This window comes from Anguilla anguilla, chromosome 12, assembly GCF_013347855.1.
Source record: "Anguilla anguilla isolate fAngAng1 chromosome 12, fAngAng1.pri, whole genome shotgun sequence".
NCBI classification, from domain to species: Eukaryota; Metazoa; Chordata; class Actinopteri; order Anguilliformes; family Anguillidae; genus Anguilla; species Anguilla anguilla.
In genome coordinates this window covers 3,611,212-3,636,916 of record NC_049212.1, presented here as the reverse complement: position 1 = coordinate 3,636,916, position 25,705 = coordinate 3,611,212, and the positions used below count along the sequence as shown (strand labels likewise).

Below are 25,705 nucleotides of genomic sequence, written 5' to 3'. Positions count from 1 at the left end.
CCTTGTGTATCCCAGCCTTACTGTCCTTCTGAGCTAATTGCACGTATGTCATTTTTTTCTAATTGTACTATCCCCTTTGTCTCTCTGTGATTTTAAGATGAATTTTTTTCCTGTATTTTTTTGCTTCATGCTTTTTTAATCTGTGCTGTACTGAGTCCTTGGGTTTCATGAAAGGTGCATTCCAAATAAAATGTATTATTATTATTGTTATTATAATTATAGTTATTATTAGTAGTAGTATTATTATTAGTAGTAGTAGCAGCAGCAGTAGCAGTAGTAGTAGTAGTAGTAGTAGCAACAGCAGTAGTAGTAGTAGTAGTAGTAGGAGTAGTAGTAGTAGTAGTAGCAGCAGTAGTAGAAGTGTTATTTAACATGATAAACCCTGCCTCTTTGTTTTCTGTAAGTATTCGGACGCAGACAGCTTACGAATCAAGGCAGAGCTCCCCTTGGCTACGCAGTAGCAGAAAATGAAGAAGTGACTCACCTCCCCCAGTCACGCCCACTGTTCTATATATAACAGCCAGACAAGCAGCCAAAGCAGCAGTGATTCCACTGTGAAGCAGACCCAATGAGACATCTGTTCTGCATCAGAGAGGGGAGAGAGGAGGGGTGTTCCCACACACACAGCGCAATACCAGCCACTGCACACAACTGTGTATCTCAGCAACAGGAATAAGCCACGAAGACTTGTCTCAGATCTCTGGTGTTTGTGAAAAAGCGTTTAAATTACACTGCAGGCATGTGGTAAATGACTTTGTGGTCTGGCGAGGCAGATTTTCCAGCTTAATTCAAAAGGAGACTTCTAGCAAGCTCAGTACAGTACGTAGCCCTGTCAGCGTTGCCCCAAAGGCCAAAACCAGTGGTATCAGCATCACAGCTTTGGGCAAGAGTGGTTACTGGTTTTGCAGGTTTCGTTCTCAGGTGAGAGACGGCTGTTGTACCCCTGAGCAAAGTACCTAACCTGATTTGCTTGGTTACTTAACCTGACTTTCCAGACTGTGGTGGACAGCCCTGCCGGGGCAGTGTCAACCAAGGGGTATATGGAAGGAACTCAGGGAGGGATACACCAAATAACCTTTAATTCACAAAACTGGAGTCATTTTACCTAGAAGAAAGTTATAACTCCATACCACTGTATGGACAGGTACCAAACGTGCACTAGCTTAGGGGCTGAGTACATATGCTATCAGCATATATCACATCCATCTCCACATATAGAAGTGCTCAGTTAATCAGCTTTTGGAAAGAGTGAATGTAAACCAAACATTTTCCATTATCCATAGCTAATGAGGGTAAATATAAATAATATTGCTAGACTCCTTTGTATACTAGATGGCATCTGAATGTGTAATTAAAAGAGGGCCACAATAATAAGCATAACATTAAGTGCAAGATTAAGATATTTAAATTTAGCTGAGTAGTGATAATTGAGTTCCCACTTTTTTCTACATTTTTGTTTGATCTATGAGCTTCCGTAAAATCCATAATTAAAAGGAACAAGAACAAAAAAGTGCTTGCTTGCAATAATAAAACCAGCGTGAAAGCCCTTGTTCTCCATGCCCTGACTGTATGGCTGTACAGAGCACGTATACATGCAAATATGGTTAATACAGAGAAAACTAGAGAGGCTATTTTGTGTGGTGGTAGGGTGTGGTGATGTTTAATTGTTTGATAGATTAATTATTTGGTGCTGGCAAGACATCGTATCTTGTCAAGACATTCGACACCACCATACTTTCAATAAAACGAGTGTGCAATCCAGCGAAGCTCTATGCCACAATAGTACATTTGGTGGAAATTATTTTGTAATGTTACATTTGGCTTCAAAATTGGTATTTCATGCGTGGCATCCACATTCCGTCACTGAATCACGTAATAATGGCCTCCCTTGTAGTTTAGCAGAAGTTGTGTATCCATCTGAAGTTCTCTTCAAAGAGAACATTCTTAACAGATAAGCATCAAAATCAAAAGAGGTTGTGACATTGTCGCAATAGACGTGAACTAATGAAACGGAAATATCCACAACCTAGAATGCTTGCTCGCCTTTTAGTAATATACAAATACCGATTATTCTTTTGGCCGCATAATTGTCACGTTTGCACATCCAAACGTACGTGCGGGAAAAAATGAGGAAATAAACATGCGCTCTGCATTCAGGGGGATGGGTGAACTACAGACGGCAAGCTAACGGCAAACAAGACAAAAAATGAGTTACAATTCAGTCAAAGTGCCGTTAGTTTTCGGACAATGTCAGTCCCAAATATGTAGAATACTTCAAGTTTGAAAGGATATTAACCTTCATGGGAGAGTACGTCGTAGGCTATATATTTTCGGAAACCCTTTCGTTGATGACCGATCGAAGGTTTCCAAAAGGTTAACCATGCTGTTTAAAGTCGCTGGACAGAAGGTGTACACAGGTATGAAAACGCTAATTTCTAATCTATAATTTTAATATTTACTGCCGGGACAGAAAATGGCGAATGAGTACGACAAAGTGGTGAAGTCAGTTTCGATTTAGTCTAGAGCGTTGTCCGTTATTTTATTTTATTTTATTTTTACTTGCTATTTCTATTCGCCTATCCGTCTATCTGTTCTTGATTGGCCTTCGTTTAAAATTTGTCAAATAAACATACGCTTAACTTTGTTGTGTATAAAGTTCAATGTGGCCATTAAAGCCGAATAAAAAGGCTACCCGATGTCAGACAGATGATTGCGCACATTTTGGTCTGGAGATTAGATCCGTTATATGTCTTTTGTACGAGAGTTTTGTAATTCAAAGCTCGGGAAAACCATTTATTTCCAAATTTCTTGAGATACTTCTAAAACTACGGACTAAATGTTCTCAAGAAAGACACTGGTTGGACACGCTAGGTAGCCTATATAATGAAATTGGACTGAGGAATAAGATTGTCTTATGAATGCATTAATGAAGGAATAAATAAATATACATGCGTCTGTGTATGAACATTTGGCATGAAAAAACTGATTCATCTATTAACACTGAATCGTATCTGCTGTAATTGTTGTTATTATGTTCTTCTTCTTCTTCTTCTTCTTCTTATTATTATTATTATTATAATTATTATTAGTGGCAGTAGTATTAGTAGTAATACCGTTTGGGAGTCATTTATGGACCTATGTGGCATTGTGACAGTGCAGGTTTCCACATCAGCCGAGAGTCCTGCGGTGTGTTACACAATCGACGCTGAAGGAAAGGTTAAAATCAAGGATAGCCCGACAGACAGTGTACTTTATGGACATTGAGGACCAAGCCTCAGCCGGTGTACAGGATGTGTTTTTGTAGAATGGGTTCACTGCCGCCCCCTGCTGAAATGAGATCACAGTGATCCTTCATTGTAAGTGAATGTAAATGGCGTATTTTAACTCAAGGACACTTTTCTCTTTAACCAGACATACAATGCAAGATTTAACTCCTCTTTTAGCTGTCCCTGACAGATTTTTGTGATGGGACTGAAATCCTAGACCCAACAGCAAAGTCTGCACATCGTCTCATAATGCGAGCAGACACCAGATGATTGCTCCAAACATCGAAGCAGTCTGTGACACCCAGATTATTTTCAGAAATATCAGACATTCTGGCTCTCCGCAAGTGTGAGCAATGTTCCGAGTAGATTATGATGCTGTAAGGATTTTGTGGAATATGAAAGGCTTGCCCAGGATTGCATTTAAGGGAAGTCCAAAGAAACATTTAGGGAGAATCTGCTTCACACTTCTCCTGGTACCATGGTCCTCTCTCACGAGCATTTCGAACATGCATCAGTATTCAGTATTCTCTTTGTGCTCCTTTTCTTTGTCTTAGCTTGTTCGATTGTCCCTCTTTTCTTGGTATAGAATAGCACAGAATAGCAGAATCATTTATTATTGCCCAGTCTAATATACTGTGTCATAATATATTTTTTTCCTTTTTTCAGTGCAACCAAGGTACGTGTTTCACATACACGCTAACCAGGGTCCGCACCTCTGTGAGAACCAATCATTGTGTTGGTTTCATATGCACTTCTGTGGTAACACCAGTAACGGGCAACTTCCTGGGCATATTGATAGTCTCACTGTCCGGATGTGCAGCTGCTCTGGGATAGCTATTAAATTCAGTGTCCAGATAGACCATAGATTTCATACAATATTAGAGTGGCCATGATCTGGGATATTTAGTCTCACTAATCTGGTGGAGTAACCTTAGATAGCTGTCAGTTTTGGTACCTGGATATACATATTTTTCAGGTTAAAGTGACTTCTTCATGGCACAGTGACATCAGGCATGAAGAGACAAAGAGACATAAAGATTCCCAGATGAGTGATACTTGTGCCTCCTTGATTAGAAGGTCTTAGTGTCAAGAGCACACTTAGATGAATGCCCGGCAGCAGTAGATAGTCTCCCTCCCTGGGCTAGGTCTCCGGAGTCTTTCCGCCCACTATTTCATAAGCACACCACAGCCAACTGAATTCAGTTTTATTTTTACCTGTGTAGTTACACTGCAATGGTTGATTTCTCCACTGAATCAGTTTCAGCGGTGAAATCAACCACTTTTACATCAGTTTGTTACACCTAGATTTTTTTAAGGTTTTCTCAGTATAAAATGTTTCAGTTCATGTGAATGAACATAAAAATATTCAGCTGAGAAATCCTAAAATATATAGGCATAACAAATTTAAGTAAAATTTCAAGTTTATCTTATGAAACAGTATTAGTATTCAGTGTATGACAGTAGACGTGTCAGTAGCCAGTGATCATTCACCAAAAGAAAAACGGTGGTAGCAAAAGTGTAAAATACCAGGGGTGTCCATTCTTATTCAAAAAAAGGGCCAGTGTGGGTGCAGGTTTTTGTTTTAGAGCAACACTACGACACCTCGTTCAGGTAATTAACGTATGGTCTTCAGTCAACACTTTGATAAGTAGAATCATGTGCCTTAGTGCTGGGCTAAATCAAAAACCTTCTCCGGAACCAATCCCTTTCGGGCAAGACTGGACACCCCTGCTCTACTGCACACAACCAGGGGCGCTGCCAGGGATTTTGGGCCCAATGAAAAGTTCTCACGTTGGGTCTCATCGCTCCAGGCCACTCCACCCCTGCCCAGCTTTTGGAGGGCCCCTGTCAGTCAGGGCCCTTGGAATCGTCCCAGCTCCCGCAGCCTTATTGGACAGTATCTGGAATGTCACATTCTCTTATGAACCCATCCTCTGAAATATCTCAGTTATACTGAATAATTCCTCTTTCCTTTGAGCCAGAGATCACAACCCAGTTTGCGGTCTCTTATTTATTTATTTATTTATTTATTTACGTACTTATTTATTTGCCCGCCTGTGTGTCCGGAAGTGTTCCGATTTGTTGGAAAACAATTTAAATTCTGGCCATACCTGTTACCAGTCTGAGCACGGTAGGCGATGTGTTTAATGATATGAAACAACATATTATTGCATTTTTGGACTTGCACAACAAGATTAATTATGTAAAAAAGGTATGTAAAATAATGTTTTTTAAGGTATTTTAAAAATGTTTTGTAATAAAGAAAGAAAATCTTTCTGGTGAATAAAAATGCTGGCTATTCATCCCGGTAAATAGGCGTATTTATATAATAGATGCATAAATGGCTGTAGCCTACAGTAGGCTACAAAGCATCTGACCATAAGATAATACAACAACACTTAGCTGATCATATCAAGGTCAATTTTAGGCATTTTCCAGTTCATCAGGTTTTATCAGTTCATCAGAGAACAAACTATTTATAATTGGCAAAAAAAAAAAAAAAAAAACATTTACGCAAACTTGAAATAGACAAAGTCCTTCCACTTAGGCTCACTTGAAATTGAATGTTGTGAGTTATAGAGTTGCTGGCAGTTCATGTGGCCTAGCTTAGTCTACATGGAAAAAAGTTGAACAGCCAAACTTTCCCTCCTTTTTTTCAACTAATGAATTAGTTCATCCTCAAAAGAATGTTCTTTATATTGAGACCTATTGACCCAACAATGGGTCAATAGGTCTCAAACATTTATGGGGGGCACATTTGCTCCCCAGGCCCTACCCCACCTGCCCCCACAATAAATATTATAGTGGAATGTTCATTGGTTCCACCAGTGCCAGCTGTGGATATCACAGATGCAGACACATGCTAGCCTCATCCATTCTCACCTGAAAGAGCTGGCTTTGTGTTTCTTTATTGTTCTGTGTGTATGAGATCGCCTAGTCAGTAACAGGATAACAGTAGACACCCTCAAGAGGGCACAAGAATGAAAGTATCATGTTTAATTAACTTAGTTAAACTGTATTTAACCCTCTAATATTGAAATGCCTGTATTACATACATGACAAACGTTATGTATTTAGACACATAACGAAATGCATACATAATAAATGTGCAATAAATGGTTTTGTCAGAGTGTGGGGTGTAGACGAGGCATGGCAGCGGAACAAGGGTGAATATGGGCTACTCTGCACCTCAACACCACCTCCCCTCCACCTCTCTACCCATCCACCTCTCTACACATCCACCTCTCTACCCATCCAACTCTCTACCCATCCATCGCTCTACCCCTCCACCTCTCTACCCATCCACCTCTCTACCCCTCCATCCCTCTACCCCTCCACCTCTCTACCCATCCAAACTCTCTACCCATCCACCTCTCTACCATCCAAACTCTCTACCCATCCAAACTCTCTACCCCTCCACCTCTCTACCCATCCACCTCTCTACTCATCCAAACTCTCTACCCCTCCACCTCTCTACCCATCCACCTCTCTACTCATCCAAACTCTCTACCCCTCCACCTCTCTACCCATCCAAACTCTACCCCTCCACCTCTCTACCCATCCACCTCTCTACTCATCCAAACTCTCTACCCCTCCACCTCTCTACCCATCCAAACTCTCTACCCCTCCACCTCTCTACCCATCCACCTCTCTACCCATCCAAACTCTCTACCCCTCCACCTCTCTATCCATCCACCTCTCTACCCCTCCACCTCTCTACCCATCCATCGCTCTACCCATCCGCCTCTCTACCCCTCCACCTCTCTACCCATCCACCTCTCTACCCCTCTACCCCTCCACCTCTCTACCCATCCATCGCTCTACCCCTCCACCTCTCTACCCATCCAAACTCTCTACGGACACATCACCTCCCTCCACCTCTCTACCCATCCACCTCTCTACTCATCCAAACTCTCTACCCCTCCACCTCTCTACCCATCCAAACTCTCTACCCATCCAAGCTCTCTACCCATCCAAACTCTCTACCCATCCACCTCTCTACCCATCCAAACTCTCTACCCATCCAGACTCTCTACCCATCCACCTCTCTACCCATCCAAACTCTCTACCCATCCACCTCTCTACCCATCCAAACTCTCTACCCATCCACCTCTCTACCCATCCAAACTCTCTACCCATCCACCTCTCTACCCATCCAAACTCTCTACCCATCCAAACTCTCTACCCATCCACCTCTCTACCCATCCAAACTCTCTACCCATTCAAACTCTCTACCCATCCAAACTCTCTACCCATCCACCTCTCTACCCATCCAAACTCTCTACCCATCCATCCCTCTACCCCTCCACCTCTCTACCCCTCCACCTCTCTACCCATCCACCTCTCTACGGACACATATGGAATCTATCAAATCTATCACAACATATTTATTTACATTATCTGAGAATATGACAGAGAGAAAGACAGAAAGATAAAACAGATAGTTTGTCTTCAAGAGGAAATTATTTTCAGTAATGTGCAGGCATATGAGAACATTCCAAAAACATATAACGTATACAAAATAAGTCTTTGAATGTCCCTTTCTCCCTACTCAACTTTCACTCAAAATAAAAAAAAAATATTCGGTCACAAAAAACACAAACTTTTTTGCTTCGATCCCATCATCAAAATGTTGTACAGTGAAACATTATGTAAAAATGTAACATGTAGGTGTGTCAAACATAGTAATACGATGCGTTGCACCAGATTAAATGTTGTCCTGGATCGATTTCCGCTCCACTTTTGTTGCTGCATTTTTGAACGAAGGAATGCTGGAAATAAACGAAATGAAGACCACGAAGTCAGCCTCTGGTCCCTTTGACTTTAAAAACGGATACTTTCAGAAAACATTACTGCGCATTTCAGCTTCAGAAACGTCTGTCGATAGCTAGATTCATGATGGAACCAAAAACAGGTTCTATTCTTTGGTACACATAAGGCACATTAGTCATTAGTCAAATAATGTATTAATGACATATTGAACAATACATATAACTTTATAAAAACTATAAAAGACTTTAGGGTTACTTTCTGTGCTTGTTTAGGTTGAAATGCACTGGTTCAGGATCTCTTGCTGTCACAGTGGGATATCGGTAGGAATACACAGAGTCCACCATCCGGTTTATATTTTAATGACATGAACAACACAACAGCATGAGCACAATCAAGGGTGTTATTATATTTGAGGGTGTTGTTTTGGGATGTGTTTTCAGGGTGTGTGGTTACAGGGTGTGGTTGATCGGTATTGACACACACCGTCTATACTAAAAACCCTTGGGGATTGTACATACTGTTCAGGAGTTTAACTGTTCTGGTGTGGCTGGGGAACTGCTAATTTGGGAGGGGTACAGTTACCTTATACTCTACCTGTGTCCTTAACCTCATTGGCCTTAAGGTCAGTGTTCAGCAGTGATGGACAGGTCAGAGGGCAAATCATGACTTGTAGTCTGATTATATGAGCATGCGGTGATTTATGACACGCATTGTAAGTAGCATGAGGGATGTAGCTTGGGAAGTAAACCAGAATAAACAGGTTTGTATGGCTAATACACCGTGAGTTGGGGGGTGGGTGGTCAGCACAGGGAACAGACAATGAAATCTACATGTGGCCGTTTAATACAATAACTATATAATACAATTTGAGCAATGCAGGCAACTTCACCTTCCTCCCATACACTGCAAACTTCCTGGCAAAATCTTGCGGTGCATGATTTGAATGGGGTCTTTTAATACGGAGGTATTTTTGTAGCAAAAGTAACAAAATATGTGAATGGTTTCCTCAAATTTGTAAATGGAGTTTCACAAATATGTAAATGGTTTCACATAAACGTGGAATGGATTCACAAATATGTAAAATGCGAGTCACAGTTGTGCTCATGGGCTAATGCTAACGCTTTGGTGGGGACGTTCTTCCTACCAATCAGACGAGCGTATTCAGGATGATGTTTTGCTGCTGGCATTTCCCCCCGTCCTCCGCTTCCTATGCCTCTGCTAATGAAAACTAAACGATTGAAGACATATTGTCATGGACATTGTTGTGACATGCAGCCTCACAGTGACTCAATTTTATTTAAGACATATTAAGGGAATACATCTTTGTCCATAGATTTTCACTGTCATTAATGTCATTGTCATGTTTTGTCTATAATCGGCATTGAATTTGTTTGGGTGGTAACTACAATCTGATTCTGCAAGTCTTAGCTAGCACCGTGGTAAAAACCAGTGTTTCAACAGACTTTCTCTCGGCCTGCTTTTTTCTCTGAATTGTTGTTGTAGTTACATGTACCAAATAAGTTTTTTTTTGTCAAGCTGGGAGTACAATGGCTTTTTAAAATCACTGTCTCCCCATGGAGCTCCACCGCCTAAATAGACTCATGATTTTTATACTGTGAGGGTCCTGATGTGTCTTGTATGTTATGTGTCCTGTGTATTATGGGATGCACATGGGCTTGTGCTGTTTGTTATTTTATATATTTTGTAATGTAACGTCATTCGATGCCCAAGACAGATTTATTTTTGGGAACAATATCTTTCAGTTATTCAGCTAACTCAGTAATCCTGCTCTGTGATACAGGGTTTTACTCAGTGCAGTTATCCAGCTAACTCAGTAATCCTGCTCTGCGATACAGGGTTTTACTCAGTGCAGTTATCCAGCTAACTCAGTTATCCTGCTCTGTGACACAGGGTTTTACTCAGTGCAGTTATCCAGCTAACTCAGTAATCCTGCTTCGTGAAACAGGGCCTTGGTCCACTTGCTGAGTCTTCCTCAGAGAATGCTTTGTGTTCATAACAGCCACACAGTTGTCAAAGACATGAAGCCACTTCTGCTAATATATGCAAGAACAAAGCCATTTAAAAATGTGGTGCGGTATAATGATGTATTGAATTGCCCTTTTTAATTGATAAATCATTATGATGAATTCTCACTATGTCATTATTTTGACTTACGAATCCATTTTTAAAGGCGCGTGGACAGTCGTTGGCTTTACTGAGACAGGGGAAGGGAAAGAGAGATGGGATAACAGCACAGGCAGTGCCTCGGAGTTCATTGCACCCCAGGCCACACGAGGGGTGAGGCTAGGGGATGGTTCAATGCCGTGCTAATATGTGGATTTTGTGTAAGGGTTTGAGAACCGTGTGCCCTGAGGACTTTGCCACACGTATTTGTCCCCACAGTAAGCCACGCTTTGGTTTGTAGTACGTTTAAAAAATAAATCGATAATTTGTCAGAATTGAGTATCTGGTCATTTTAAATGTGTGTGACTTGAATGTCGTTATTTATGCATTTTAACACAATAAATGTGTGTCTAATGTTATTTTAAAACATCACAGAAGGAAGCCGAGTCTTTTTTTCTTTTTTCTTTTTTTTTTTTTGTCAAATGGTCATATATATATAATGGATTAAATCACTCAATTGACATTCTACATGATCAGGAAAATATTAAATTGTTTATAGGATCATTAGTAATTATAATTTGTAATCAACCGTTATCATGTCTAGCTACATTCTTAAAATGATCTATTACTGTGTCGCTATAATGAGTCACATTTTTGGCCAAGCATTTGATGTGTACAGGCAATGTTAGTAGGTCAACTCTGGCTCCAAGACTACCAACTCAGAGAATATAGTATCTCATAAAAAACACGTTTTCAACGTACAAAAATGCCAAGTTACTCACACATACAAGACCAGTCCAGGCCTGCCATTAAAAGTATTGATATCAAAATGACGCCAAGTTACGGTACTACAAACAATATAGGCTATCTTGCCTCAACAAAATTAAATAAGATGTATTCCAAAGCAATGCTACCCAATATTTCCTCAATTCTTTAGTTAGTACCGTAACTTGGCGTCATTTTGATATCAATACTTTTAATGGCAGGCCTAGACTGGTCTTGTATGTGTGAGTAACTTGGCATTTTTGTACGTTGAAAACGTGTTTTTTATGAGATATCATTTCTTTTTGCAAAGCGTTTTATTATGAGAGTGAGAAATGCGAAGTGACCCTGTAAGAAACGTTTGTGGATTATGGCTATCCTTGTGTGAATTTGTACAGTCTGATGAGCGTGTACTGTTTAGCAGTTTCGGTTTGCTATATATGTAAAACAGTGGCTGTGACAAAAGGTGCGGTGGCGTAAGTGTAAACGCAACAGAAACGCATGTGAAATATGGCCAGTGTATGTACTCACGGATTTGACGGCCATCCAACGAGCCTTGATTGAGAAAAGAATCAGCAAGCCCGTAGAATTAGTGCTCCCTAGGTCGCAACTTGTGTACCCTGCTGTCCTGCTCCGTTGTCTGCTATTTCGTGGAGATGCACTTTTAGTGTTTGTAAGGTTTATAAGGCATTTTGATAGGCTTATCTGCAGGTGGGAATCCTCTTCGCTGTTTTGCTAAGCTAGAACCGGAAAACTTGATAGTGGAGAATAGGAGCAGACGCATATGTCCCAGCAATAATTTCATCCTAATTTCTCTCACACTATTAAATTGCGTAGTTGAAACAATATGTTTTTAGCAGAATGGGCATGTAGGTGAAGGTTGACATGATCACAGACTATAGTGCGAAGTAAATGAAGTGACCATGAGCGAGCTTAGTTTCCTTATGGAACGGTATATATAACAGTCTGTATAAAGCATTAGCCGTTAAAGTGGAGGGTTAAGTAACGTGTGAAATCTATTGCACTGATGTGCTTTTCTCATGTTCAGTACTAGTAGTTATACTTATGAGTGAGTCATGATTTTAAATGTAATGTTTTAATGGGGAGTTGCAGAACGTACATAGATAGTAATTGTTTGTATGTGGCTAGATAGAGAACAGGGCGAGGTAACATGAGTGTAGAAACGTGGCGTTTGCTGATAAGAAGGTTTTGTACGGTAGCCAAGTGAAGAAATATAGTTAGTAGAAATGGCACAGTGGTGAACTGGTGTAAGTTCTTAATAAAAGGAATACATTTGCCGTCATGAAATGCATATGGGTGGCCGTGAGTGAGTTTTGGTAAAGAAAATATAAAAGCGTAAGAAAACGTTAGTGTAAAAGAGGAAATTATCTGCCTGAGGGCAAGGCGGGATTCAGTCCTTCAACCGGAGGTTTACCAGTCTGTGACTTTGTTAGTGCAGCACCATGACATAGATGCAATGCGTGAAATACCATTAGCAAACCTGTCCATGGTTTTAAAGAAGAACACAGGCCAGTAAGCACAGAAGAGCTCCCGTTGAATCCATATGGCTTTGCAATATTGTAGCCGATTAACAACTGAACGTGCATAATGGTACGGTACGTCATAATGCAGTGTATACGTTCAGTGAACGGCGGGTAGATATGGTGCAAAAGCAATAATTGAGAAGTAGTAGACAATTATTAGTGAGGGTAAAAGCAGGTTAGAAAAACATGTCCCTAGCTGGGCTTGAACCTAAGACCCCATGTTCCCAAGACTGTAACCTTATCCACTAGGCCACAGGCAGATTAGCTGTTTAAACTGGAAATGTTTCAGAGTAAAAAGGTATGGGTATTTTGCGTGTGTATGCGAGTGTTTGATTGGGTTGTGAGGGTGAGGATTTGGCTGATGTCGGTAAAATGTCCAATGAGGAGACATGTTGTTAGTGGGATAGGCGGCAGGAAAAATAAGAATGAGAAGAAGAAGAAGAAGAAGAAGAAGGAGAAAATGCAAAATCCCCTTAGTTTGGGGCTTTGTTTGAAGTTGTTTATGAAATCTGTCTGTTGAAATGGGGTCAGAATGTACAGAATTTAATGTTTTTAAAGGCTGAGTGTCTGTGGCTGTCGTGGTTATTTCTGTGGGGAACCCTGAAAAGTGCCAAACTCTCGGTGCTGTGTAGGTATGGGGCATGCCCCCACCAAGGCGTAACTTGGCGGGATGGCATACCTGCCATTCCAATAGTTTGATTTTAAAAAATTTTTAGTCATATACACATATATATACCCATATACAGTATGTGTGTGTGTGTGTGTGTATATATATATAAATACATATATATATATATATATATATATATATATATATATATACACACACACACACACACACACACACAGTAACATATGCACAGTATATGCCCACAGAGAGAGAGAGAGTGAGAGAGAGAGAGGCGTAGCCCAACGGTTACATGATCATACAGCGCCTCACCTGACATGACTAGTGCAGTCAAGAGAAAGTGAAAAGACAACGGAGGCTTAAATTAAGTTGGTTAATTGACTGCGATTTCCAAAGTCTAAATATTGTGTTCGTCAGGCATCAAATATTAGCACAATGAGCAGATGAACAAATATCCAATGAACACACAAACATAAATTGAAACTTGAAAACTTTGAAACTTCTTAAATTGAGCGCAGGAAGAAATAAGATTTTGCGCGTTCAGCGGTCGGAGTTCACGGAGCGAGCTTGATAAAGTAGCCTACATTTTGAAGCCGAAGAGGATAAACAAAGGCTGATCATTTCATTCTTTAATTAAGCTCAGGTATGTGGACGTAGATATGCTAAATTAAAAACGTTGTGTTTTGACAGAATGGCAGACGGCAGCGTAATGTTGGGGCTACTTCTGGTTCTCCATATGCTTCTCCATTAAGTCAATTTACCAGTTATTTAGCCTATATTCGCAGTTAATAAGTGTCAGCCTGTGTTGAAAATGCAATTCCACTTAAAATGTGAAAGAGTATGTTTGAAGCAGGGAAAACGACAAATGTATTAAATCGAAAAAGGATATATATTCAATTCAACCGGATAAATAGGCTACGTACATTTTTTTTCCAGACCATGTTTGTTCTCATTTGCAGAAGAGGAAGTGGAGCCCGTAAAACGTTCTTTAGGTAAAATTCTAATACTTTCTCTAAACAAGTAAACATTAACGGTTAGTAGCCTTCTTATAAAGCATTCTTTATAAATAACTATCAAATATCTTTTTTTTTAGGCTAAATTTGTTCTGGACTGCGTATAAAACAAAAAAAATGTTAGTGGTAATTAGCCCAGTATTTTCAGCAGACAGTTTGCCCTTTCGAGATCAAATAAACTCGTGGGTTTAGATACACTAAAAACAAACACTAAGGGCAGGTCGTGCTGCTTTTATTAACAAGTGTTTCACCAAGATATGCAAAGTACACTCTTAAAAATGATTCACTGCCTCTACTCCCAAAAATGCATTAAGTTTTTGAGTAGCCTATTACCTAAATGCTGTGAACCTATGGGTCATTTTCAGTCTAACACATTTAGTTTAAGTACAAACAATGTGGGTTTCCTCCACGTTTAAAAACCTAATTAGGTTTAACTTGCAAATGTTCATGGTCATATTCATGGAGATATTTAGCTAAGTAATCAACTTAGGGTTAAGTTGTTTCACATAGGAATCTTTCTAAAATTTCGATTGAATATATCAAATTTATTTCTGCTTTAATGTTTTTTGTGGAGATTACCCTTTTTCAAGAAATCAAGATAAAAAAGCAATGATAATTTCACCTTTTGTATTTTTTTAATGGGTAAACTGTGTAGCCTATATTTATGACGCAGTGGTCTACAACAGATCTGAGTTTCTTACAACGTAGATGTAGCGAAGAAACTAAGCAGGAACTGAATTAGCTTTATCCGGGTGAGATGTTTACGCTAACTTTTTAAGATGAGTTCATCTTTATCAGAGCGGCTAGCCAGTCTACTTAGCGGATCGCTACACGACTCCCGACCCCCTGTCCAAGCGGGAATTGAACTCGGCCTTGATGACTTCACCTTAAGTTAAGTGGTTACGCGCAGCTGCCTCCCAACCAGATAGACCCATGTTCAATTCCTGCCTGCTCCTTGCAGAACTCGTGTTGTAACAAACTCAATATCGGTGTCACAGACTTACAAATTAACCAATTAAAATAAAAGGGTGAAATTATCTAAATGACTGCTTTTTTTTTTTTTTACCGCTTTCTTGATTTCTCGGAAAAAGGTAAATTATACAAACATGTTGAAGGAACAATTTGCAAAAGATTTGAGTAAATAAAGATTGCTAGTTGAATTACTAGGTGATTACAAGTTCATTCTTATTATTAGTTCAATATCTTGATGAATATGACCATGCATAAAGCAGGTTAAACCTAATTAGGCGTTTAAATATGAAGGAAGCCCACATTGGTAGTGCTTAAACTAGCTGTGTAGTCAAAGATAGGCTCATCTTAAAAATACTGAATATAATTTGAAATTACTCATAAACCACAATGTGTCTGGTTGCCTCTTTTTTAAAGCAGAGGCAGTGAATCGCGTAGCCGTGACCAAAGTTGCCAAGCTAGTTCACAAAGAGGATTGCCAGATTCCCGATTTTTAAAATGTTTTTTTATTTATTTATTTTTATTTGTAGCTACCGGTACGGTTTGTCCACATTTGTAAATTCCATGTTCTGTCTCCAGCGTCCCATACCCGTCCTCCCCCGGTGTGCGATCGGTTCCGACAGAACCCCATAAACCCCAGCTTGTTATTTTGTGTGAGGCAAGACTGCCAGTGTCGTTTCTTGTAACTTGGCGTAATTTTGATTACTTACTACCTTTTAAAAATACTTTTAATGGCTGGCCAAATTAATCAATTTGAATTAATAACTAATAGACTGTCCTTTGTACGTGTGAGTAACTTGGCATTTCTGTACGTTGAAAGCGTGTTTTTCATCAGAGTAATTTATTGTAATTTTACTTACATCTGACAAAGGACATGAAGGCAGGAAAAATAAAAACAACAGAGCAACAATTGCTTTTAGTGTCAACCTAAACGAAGAAAAATCAATCGGTCCAGAACGTGTAAACAAAGCTGTGTGGTTGGAAATGTCGTTCGATTATTGGTCAAAGTGCTGGCGTATAAAAATACAACAAAACCCTCGCAGTTTCTGCCTGTACTTTATTACGTGGAGCACCGCCAGGTTATATTCACGTTGGTGTTGATTTGGAGTGCACCTCGTTAGACCGCGCAAAAGAAAGTCTGTCCAGAATGCGTAAATTAAATAATTTAATAATACAGGTATTACGAGAAAGACGGTCTGCAAGCAGACGATATCACAGAAGAAGGCTGGCTGTGATGAGATCCTTCCATGACAAATCTCACTTTGTCGGGAGTCTAGGTCAGTCCGCTTCCAGCCGTGATAGCTACCTATGCAGTGAAGTGAACGCTCCAGAGTTTGATTGAAATTGACTACACAAGGCTAGTGTAAACGCACCTTTAAACTGTCTTAAAGGGGCAGACTGCTCATATATTGCTAGTAGAAAAATTCACAAATTCAGCCATATTCAAGGCCCGTGCTTGTCTAGACTTGTTTAGGAAACCCAATTTGCTCAATCTATAATTTAACACCAAAGTCATTTGAGCTGACTACTTGGCAAAAGAGATAAAGAAATTAATATCATACTATATATTGTGAAAGTACATAACAGGAACATTTGTGACAGTGTTTAATGATCAAAATAGTTAACCAGTAAAGATGGGTAACGCAGGTAAGTGTAACACCTCCCTGGTGTAGGATTGTACTATGCCACCCCACTCTCATCAGACATTAGCTAATATGGGGTCTTTAATGACCACAGTGAGTCAGGACCTCGGTTTAACATCTCATCCAAAAGGCGGCAAAAAAACCATGTGGCCGTGGTAATTCAATGAATTTGCATATGGCTTTTTATCAAGAAGCTACTAAATCCCACAAAGTAATAAAACTTCATGTGTTTATTTGGAACTACACCAGGAGGGCAGCGGTAAAGAATTAACCTAGCTAAACTACAAGGTCAATGAATTAAAAACAAGGAAAAACCCACTAAAAATTGTTTTGTTTTTTTTGTGGAAATTTGAAACTTGCAAGACAGACTGACCACCTCTTTAGGAATATGCATATGTATGTTTTTTGGCTGGACCGCAACAGCCGGGCCAGCTCTACAAACGCGAATGTCTGTGACTGAGTGAGTGACTGAGTGAGTGATTAAGTTACACCATTGGTCGGCCGGATCACGTGTGTTAGGTCCAGCCATATACTAGGGTTTAACCTGGTCTTGTTTGCGTATGTATTAGTGACCGAGTGCTTGATCCCCTTGATTGCTGCTTGCATGATTCATGGTTTTTATGTATGCTGTCCACTCACTGCTGCCGGTACTTTGTGAACAAAATTATTTCTGTTTCTTGCTGGAGTCCGATATAATAACATCCTGGCGTTTGGATTCCCCCTTCAGTTTGTTGCTTTGGGTGTTGCGGTTTCTTCTAGGCCCATCCGTGTATGATAAAACCTATGATCAAAATCTTCCTGTGATGTCCCTTGTAAACGTCATTTTGGGTTTTTGTGTGCTAACAAACTCAAAATTGTATTTATTAATGGGAGAAAATAACAGAATTTAATCACGAAAGGTGGTTTCTGGATGTTTTTAGTGCAGATTTGTGCTTATTGATGCACACAAATGCAGTTAACATGCAGAGTGGGAGATACTGGTGCTTTTGCGTTAGGTGGGGCAAGCAAAGACACCTGAAGTTGGGTGGGACTGCAATGAATCCTCAGTGGTACAGCTCGCTGACTCAGTTACATGGAAAACCTCAAAATAGCCAGCAAGCTTAAATGCTAGTTAGTAGTAAATCAACCGTAAGCCACAGGTTCTTGAAGCATATGTATACATATGTATATATGTATATGTATATATTCCTGGTACTGTTCCATTATTTCAGTTTACTTTAACAGTCATTGTTATGGTGAATTTTACAGAATGGTTTATTTTTGTTTTTTACCGTGCCCGTCCCTCCATTTTGAATCAGTGGTTTTTATGCATGGTTGCCTCACCCTTACCACTTCCTGATGTTTTCACGAATACGCTAGTTGACTAACTGCACACTGCAAAAATATCACTGTTACTGAATCAACATCAGGTCTCATCCGTACGCACCTTCCAGCGCCAGTGAAGTTCTGCTAGACTGAGAAGTCCGCCTTCGTTTTTGTCGTCATGTGAGCTCAAATAAACTGATGTTGAATAAGTGATAAATTATATTTATTCAGGGTTCGGTTAGCTTTGACATAAAACGCAAGCTTACACAGTTACACACGACAGCGTTACAAACAAAGTGGAGAAAAAGACAGCAGTGTAATAGTAGTTGCAAGCAATGCAGAGGTTAAGAACAGGAGCATATTTCAGTCACATGTATGAATTACATGTTTGACGCAGTATATACAGTAGCACCAGTATATAGCAGTGGTATATAGCACCTGTAGTGTATTATGAATGTTTTTTTGAATGACCACAACAAAGTTTTTCTAAAATCAAATGCAGTCCTAAGAATAGTTTTTTTCTTTGAAGTATAATCCTTTCTTAGAAAACACATACTTCACTAAATGCCATTCATTTCCCATTCAGAGGGTGCAGTGCTGCCATGGTTCGCTCTCAGCTGTATGGTGTGTCTATGAAAAACAGGCATTGTATTGTGAAAAATGACACCAGCATGCCTCTGAGCAGTTTCTGTGGACACCCTGATAATGACACATTCTTTTTTCTGTTCATTGTTTCTGCAGCGATGCAGCTCAAACCAAACAGATTTGCCAAGAACACCGCAGCGGCCCTCCATGACCCCTAAACCAGCTCCTCAGCCTGGGCACGTGGTTCCCAGGGCCTGGGAGTAGCTGGTGGTGTGCCAGTACGCCACAGGTCGGAATCACCACGGTTCAGCCAACGGCGACTTCGGGAAGGGTGGCGCCTGGGTTGAAGGAGGGTCCTGATTGGCCGGCGCCTGGGAGGGGGCAGGGATTCTCACCCCCCATCTGGATGGAGCGTAAAAGAAAGACTGTAAAAAACAGAAGTGATTATATGCCATTACATGTTTAACTCACTGATCTGGAGCCTAAAAGAAGAAAAGAAGAGTGACCCTCTTATGTGATATTTATAATTCCCTGATATATGTGTTCTATTTCTGAACATATGTTAAGCTACCTTTCAAGAGGCGACGTCTGATAGAAAGCCTATTAGCTAAATAAAATGTTCCTTATAAAGATGGTTACCTCGCGGTTGTGCATGCCATCAAAAACTATGCATAATACCCTGAAATGTTTTGCAGATATTTTACTTGATGTATTATAACAGACTTGCGTATGGAGGAGCTTATTTATTTATTTTTCTTTTAGTTAGAAGAAAAGTTCTCCGTAAAATAAAATGGCGAGTCCCAGTCCTGACCAAGACACTCCCACGAGGAGACCAAATTGGAAATACATTGCAGTACTGATCGTTTTCTTCATCGTTAACATCGCTGTGTACAGCCTGACCTCAAACCCCACCAAGGGCTTGAAACAGCCGATGCCTAGGCCGGCCTCTCACCTAGAACCTTTGCCAACCGCCCCAGGGTTTTGTCCTTTCCCTGCCCAGAGAGACCCGCTGGTCAGCGTGAGCGGCGCCCGGTCGTACGTGGTGGCGCCCTACGTGGAGCACCGGGGCGGAGGCAGGCAGATCCGGGCCATCTCCATCGTCTACCGACCCGAGCCCGACAACTACCAGTGCCTCCTGTGCTGCGGGGGGCGCAATTTCTCCGTCTCCGCCTCCCGCAACGTGCACAGCGACCACTTCGGCTTCGACTACTGCGCCGGGGACATCTTCTGCCCGGTGGCGAGCGGCTGCGCCGAGCCGGAGCACGTGGCCATCTTCTCCAGGGGCCAGCACCAGGAGCCCGCCTTCTTCCCCGTCCAGAACCGGGAGCTCAGGACCGGCGGCTTCAAATACAACTTCACCGTCTGCATCTCCACCATGTACGGGAACTACAGCAACCTCCTGCAGGTGGTGCAGTCCATGGAGATGTACCGCCTGCTGGGGGTCGGGCGGGTGGCGGTGTACAAAAACAGCTGCAGCCCGGAGGTGGAGAGAGCGCTGGATTACTACGAGGCCCAGGGCTTAGTGGAGGTGGTGCCCTGGCCCGTGACCTCCTTCATTAACGTCTCCCCGGGCTGGCGGAAGTCTGCCTCCCCGGGGGACCTGCACTACTACGGGCAGATCCCTGCGCTGAACGACTGCCTGTACCGATACATGTACAGGACCAAGTACGTGGCCTTGCACGACATCGACGAGCTCATCCTGCCTCAGCGCGTGGACGACTGGAACCAGCTTCTGGTGCGCCTGGAACAGAGGTATTCCGCCGACAGAGGCTTCGAGTTTGAGAACCACGTTTTCCCCGTCTCCGTGTCGGACCAGATCGACAAGTACAGACCCCGGGAGTGGGAGAAAGTCAAGGGGGTCAACGTGCTGGAGCACGTTTTCCGGGAGCCCAACATCCCCAATCGCTTCAACAACTTCAAAGTGATCGCCAACCCCCGCCTGGTGTTCGAGACGACCGTGCACGGCTTCCTGCGCTCGATGCACGGGACCGTGCGCGTGGACCGCGACGAGGCCCACCTGTACCACGTCAAGAAAGGTGCCAGGCCCGAACTGAGCCCGTCTGACCTCATAAGGGACGATCGAGTCAGGCACTACGCCCCGCGGCTGGTGCCAGCCGTCTCAAAAGCGCTGAAACACATCAGCAACTCGGTAGAATAAGACTGCCTGGATTCAGTCAACACGCCTCCTTCGTTCACTCTTGAGTTACGGGTAAGTGCCGGTGTGCGAGTTTTACAAAAGCCGCGTTTCCACCAAAAGTTCCAGGAACTACTTTTCAAGGAACTAAAAGGTTCCTTCAGCCCATTGTTGTCTGCGTTTCCACCGCGGTCTAAAGTCCCGCGAAGATTAGGCAAATTAGCCCACTGATGTATGAAAAAGCAACGTTCTCGTCGGTCCATCTGTCCTATGATTTCTTCTGTAACCCGTTGTAACGTTTTGAGTCAATTACAACGGGCTAACAAAGAAAATCCGGAAGAAAATATTCAGCAGCCAAATTAAACCGTTTGAATGTTTTGGTATGTAATATGCAGTCCCAGCACGAATGCTTAACATTTTATAAAACGAATACTAAAGCAAGAAAAGAACAGAAGAGCACACGTTATAATTCCAAGACGTTGGCAGGCTATAACCAAAAGTAGGCTACTGCGCCGCATAACATACAAGTTTGATTTCAAGTTATTTTGAAAATAAATCTGTTTGCGGCTGCAGATTTTTTTAAATGGCGGTTGAAATAAAACACTGCGAGTAGCCTAGTCGACCAATCAGAAATTTTCAGCGCTTGCACCCCACCCCAAAAGTTCCGGTACTTTTGGAAAGTACTACCCCCCGAGCAGGGACTTTTTTGGGGGTAAAATAAAGTCCCGGGAACTTAATTTAGACCCTAGTTCCTGCGGTCGAAACGCACTGAGTTCCTCAAAAGGTTCCTAGTTCCGGGGTAAAGTTCCTGCGGTGGAAACGCGGCTAAAGATGTACTCCCCCCCCCTCCCCCCCCCCAAAAAAATAAATACTTGCGTTTATTCATAACTCAAGGGGAAGTTATACTGTTGATTGAACCCAGGCCTCATTCCACGTGGGTTGAAAATAAGTATAAAAACATGAATGACTGGATGTAAAGAATTTCTTTATCTAGGCAGCTTCTTCAAAGGGGGAGACCGAGTGAGTAAAATACTGGAGCATACATGTAGTTGCACAAATGTAATTTAATTTAGTAGAATCAAATAGCGACACATAATCCAGGCTGACGTTTTCACGCAGAAAGCAGCTTCCTTTACTAGTCTAGGCTAGTAAAGTGGGGAAGAATTTTTCCCATTGACTGGCAGAATAATTATTTCCAAAGAACACATAAATGACAGCGAATTCGCTGGTGTGCAATGAGTGGCTGAGTTTTGAGCATCTTTCTTTTCCTCCCTTTTGGAAGAACTGGGCTGGCGTGTGTTGGTTCGCCCTCTTTGACTGTGGATGTGGTTGAAGAACTGACTGTCTCAAAAGAAGCGTTGTTTGTCCACCAAATGTGATTTCTTTCTCACTTGCACTATGATGATTTTGAAGGTTATGTGGGTGTATGCCGTCCAAAGTGCTCCTTTGTTACTGTATATGCAAAATGAAATATTTCTTAGTTTAATGCCATCATCTATGGCAGCATTGCATAGCTTATGCATACTCAGTTTAAACCACTGGATATTTGCTGAAACTATTCAGGTTTGGTGCTTAGGTGGTACCAGTGCAGTACTCTTCCTAAGATTGTTACCTACAGACATCTGTTATTAAGCACTGCTCAATTACGATTGCCAGTGTGAAGATTTTCTATTCTAACCAGATGGCCTTGTCTGTATACTGTCTCTGTTAATGCGGAGGCCCAAAGTGCTTTACTTTTCTGACATATTATGAATGTTCATAATATTCTGTATTCTTTCAATATGAAGGGGTATGAAGATTATATATCTGGTTTGTATGTATAATAGGTTATATGTGGCTACACTGTGGACTGTCTTTGATGCTGTGTTGTTGTGATTTTCAAAGGGAACATTTATAATGTCCTGTTTGCACGTACAAATACAAGTGTCTTGATTCTAAGCAACGTCCAATCTAAAGAAGGTTTTACTATAAAGAACATTAATATATTCTGCAGATTGTATAAGCGCCTTAATCGACTCTTGCTGAAAAGCTGTTATTTTGTAATTTATACAGATTTTAAAGAAAATGGTTTTGTATGTGGGAAATGTAAGGGGAAATGTACTGTACAGCATGCATTGTTTGGAAGTAAGTCCCAACAGGGTGATATGGCCCCTATGCAAAGTGAATTGGTCTTAATCGCCCTGAGAGTGACCCTGTAGGGATGGGGCAGGGTGGGCTGGGGGGGCACGACCACCTATATGGCATCCTGGCCCTCCCATTCACCCTGGCTGAACCACCACACCCAATTGTGAATGCCCACCTGGGCAGTTCAATGCAGACCCAGCTGTATGAGTATTTTTGGCTATGCTGCTACCCTGACTGGGCTTATTTTGGAACCACTGGCAAGCTCACTGTACATCATCATTTGTACACTGTGGCTGCTTGCCAAATAAATTCATTAACTGGCACGAAATCATCATTTAATTGATTATGCATATTTGTGCACAAGGGAAGTTCCAGCAAACAACAATGGTTGTCACTATATTAGCAACCGCAAACAAATTAGTGAGAGACATTTCAAATGTCACACCGCTGACAAAATTTACGAACATTAAATGGAAGATTCCTGTTTATAGGATAGTGCTTCACGTTGAAAGGGCATTTTTTTGGGGTGATGTCTCAACTGCTCCTTCTGCATTTTCCTCCTTTCAGTTTGAGGTTTTTCCATAAAGCTTACTTTGTTTTTTTACCAACAGGGGAGAATACATTCTAACTGGTGTGACTAGCTATGTAGCGAGATATCAACGTATTGGAATAACTGCCATTATAATGATAGAATGACAGCTTTTTGCAGTAATGAATGCTAATTGGCCAATCAGAACTGACTGCTCAACAAAGCTGTGGTATAAACACAATCAAAGTAGTAAACTCAAGAAACAAACTGCCTGCACCTTTCTGGTGACATCACTGCTTTAAAATGGGAATAAATCTTGTAAATTCTTGTAAAATCTTGTAATTTGCCTGCTCTTTAAATAAAATGCTACAATCTTGGGAACATTATCGCTTGTTATATTATCTCTATTTTACATTGTTTTATCACAACATAATATTTCAAATAAATTTTAAAAAAACTGTAGTAGGCTGAACTGTTCATAGGTAGCACGTCTCCCTTCAAAACACCCTGTCTGGGTGAAAGCAAACGTGACAATTATGCATATTGGGAAAGTTTACCCCAATGTTCTGGGAGCCAAAACTCGTTTGCTGGGTTTATACAATGCATTTTGGTAGCTAATTTGTAATCTTTTCTTTTAATTTGGTAGGCACTTGTAAATTAGTATGTCTGTTTCATACTTTTAAGTACTATGAGTAAGTTTGTATCATGTTTGAACTGAAACATGCTGTGTAAATTTAGGAGACAAGTACACATGAGGAACTTGGTGTGCTGTGTCTCAACATGACATGATTATCCATTCATTTATTTAATCTCACCTGGATTATTGTAAATCCCTCGTCACATGACTCAGAAGGACCATCTACGATTGGTCCGGAATGCCGCTTTCAAGCTTCTAACCAGGTGCAGCAGAAGGGCTCATATCCCACAGATAATTGCTTTATTACACTGGCTTCCCATCAAAGTTAAAATTTAATTTAAAATTCTTGTGATTCCATCTTTACACCACCAGTAAGTATGTCTCTTGGGTCCTCTGACCTAGGATTGCTGGATGTCCCTAGGTCAAACTGAATTTGATTGAACATTCAAAACCGTTGCTCCCAAACTCTGGAACTCCCTCCCTTTGTACATAAGACCTGTGCTTACTGTTGACACCTTTAAAAAGTCCCACCTGTTCAAACTTTCTGGCCTTCTTTTTTTTTAGTTCTGTTTTACGTGTGCCTGTTACTGTTTGTTTTTAAGATTATATTGTTTTCATTTATTGCTTGTGAAGCACTTTGTTATTCCACTCTAACGAGGTGCTATACCAATAAAGTTTTACTAATTTACTCACTTATTACTGTACTCTGTCACCACCCACTTTCTTCCTTTCTTACTTACTAACTTACTTCTACTTACTGTACTGTACTCTGCCAGCACCCACTTGCATCCTTCCTTCCTTCTTTACTTACATACTTGGTCACTTACTTACATACATAAATATATATGATACATCCATATATATGTAGGTACATACAGTATGTGTGCATATATGTATGGTATGCACATATGTATGGATGTGTGTGTGTATATATGTATGGTATGTATGTATGTATGTATGTACGTACATATGTATGGATGTACTATGCCACCACCTACTTCCTTCCACAGTGCATTCTAGCATGCTATCTGACCTGTGGCCTCAGTACACTGACTGTGCCACTCTGCCACAGACAGCACTGGCACTGCCAGCCACAGACAGCACTGGTACTGCCAGCCACAGTCAGCACTGGCACTGGTAGGAAGCCACAGACAACACTGGCACTGGTAGGAAGCCACAGACAACACTGGTACTGCAGAATGCCACCGACATTACATTACAGGCATTTGGCAGACATTCTTATCCGGAGTGACAGATAGCACTGGCACTGCCAGCCACAGACAGCACTGGCACTGCCAGCCACGGATAGCACTGGCACTGCCAGCCACGGATAGCACTGGCACTGCCAGCCACAGACAGCACTGGCACTGCCAGCCACGGATAGCACTGGCACTGCCAGCCAGGGATAGCACTGGCACTGCCAGCCACAGATAGCACTGGCACTGCCAGCCACAGATAGCACTGGCACTGCCAGCCACAGACAGCACTGGCACTGCCAGCCACGGATAGCACTGGTACTGCCAGGATGCCAAAGCTCTCTCTGGAGAGGATCCATAGACAGGAACTCAAGGCCACAATTATTCATCCAGCGATTTGAAGATTCTGTCACAGTCTACTTGTGTAAAAGATTACACTTGTCATATATCAGGGTTTAACCTGCCAAATAAAA

The 25,705-nt window shown here is 41.4% G+C and overlaps 1 protein-coding gene across 6 annotated transcripts; it reads left to right on the top strand.

The window, feature by feature from the left end:
* The first annotated feature begins 2,109 nt into the window (after positions 1-2,109).
* si:zfos-464b6.2 (glycosyltransferase family 92 protein F13G3.3) lies at positions 2,110-24,724 on the top strand. 6 transcript variants are annotated; one of them, XR_004761740.1, is made up of 4 exons: positions 13,394-13,740; positions 14,057-14,089; positions 18,769-20,821; positions 22,029-24,724. XR_004761740.1 is itself a non-coding variant. In XM_035385034.1 (2 exons), exon 2 carries the CDS (start codon positions 19,403-19,405, stop codon positions 20,768-20,770), a length of 1,368 nt encoding a protein of 455 aa, XP_035240925.1. In that variant the 5' UTR covers positions 13,395-13,740; positions 18,769-19,402; the 3' UTR covers positions 20,771-20,962. The 6 variants fall into 6 exon arrangements, 1 of the variants encoding a protein (XP_035240925.1); XR_004761739.1 differs by having other exon boundaries at positions 14,034-14,089; XR_004761738.1 differs by lacking the exons at positions 13,394-13,740; positions 14,057-14,089 and adding an exon at positions 2,110-2,417.
* Positions 24,725-25,705: the final 981 nt, after the last annotated feature.

What these genes read in the sequence shown, in the direction of transcription:
- si:zfos-464b6.2 (XM_035385034.1), top strand. Translation starts at nt 19,403, where the DNA reads ATGGCGAGTCCCAGTCCTGACCAAGACACTCCCACGAGGAGACCAAAT.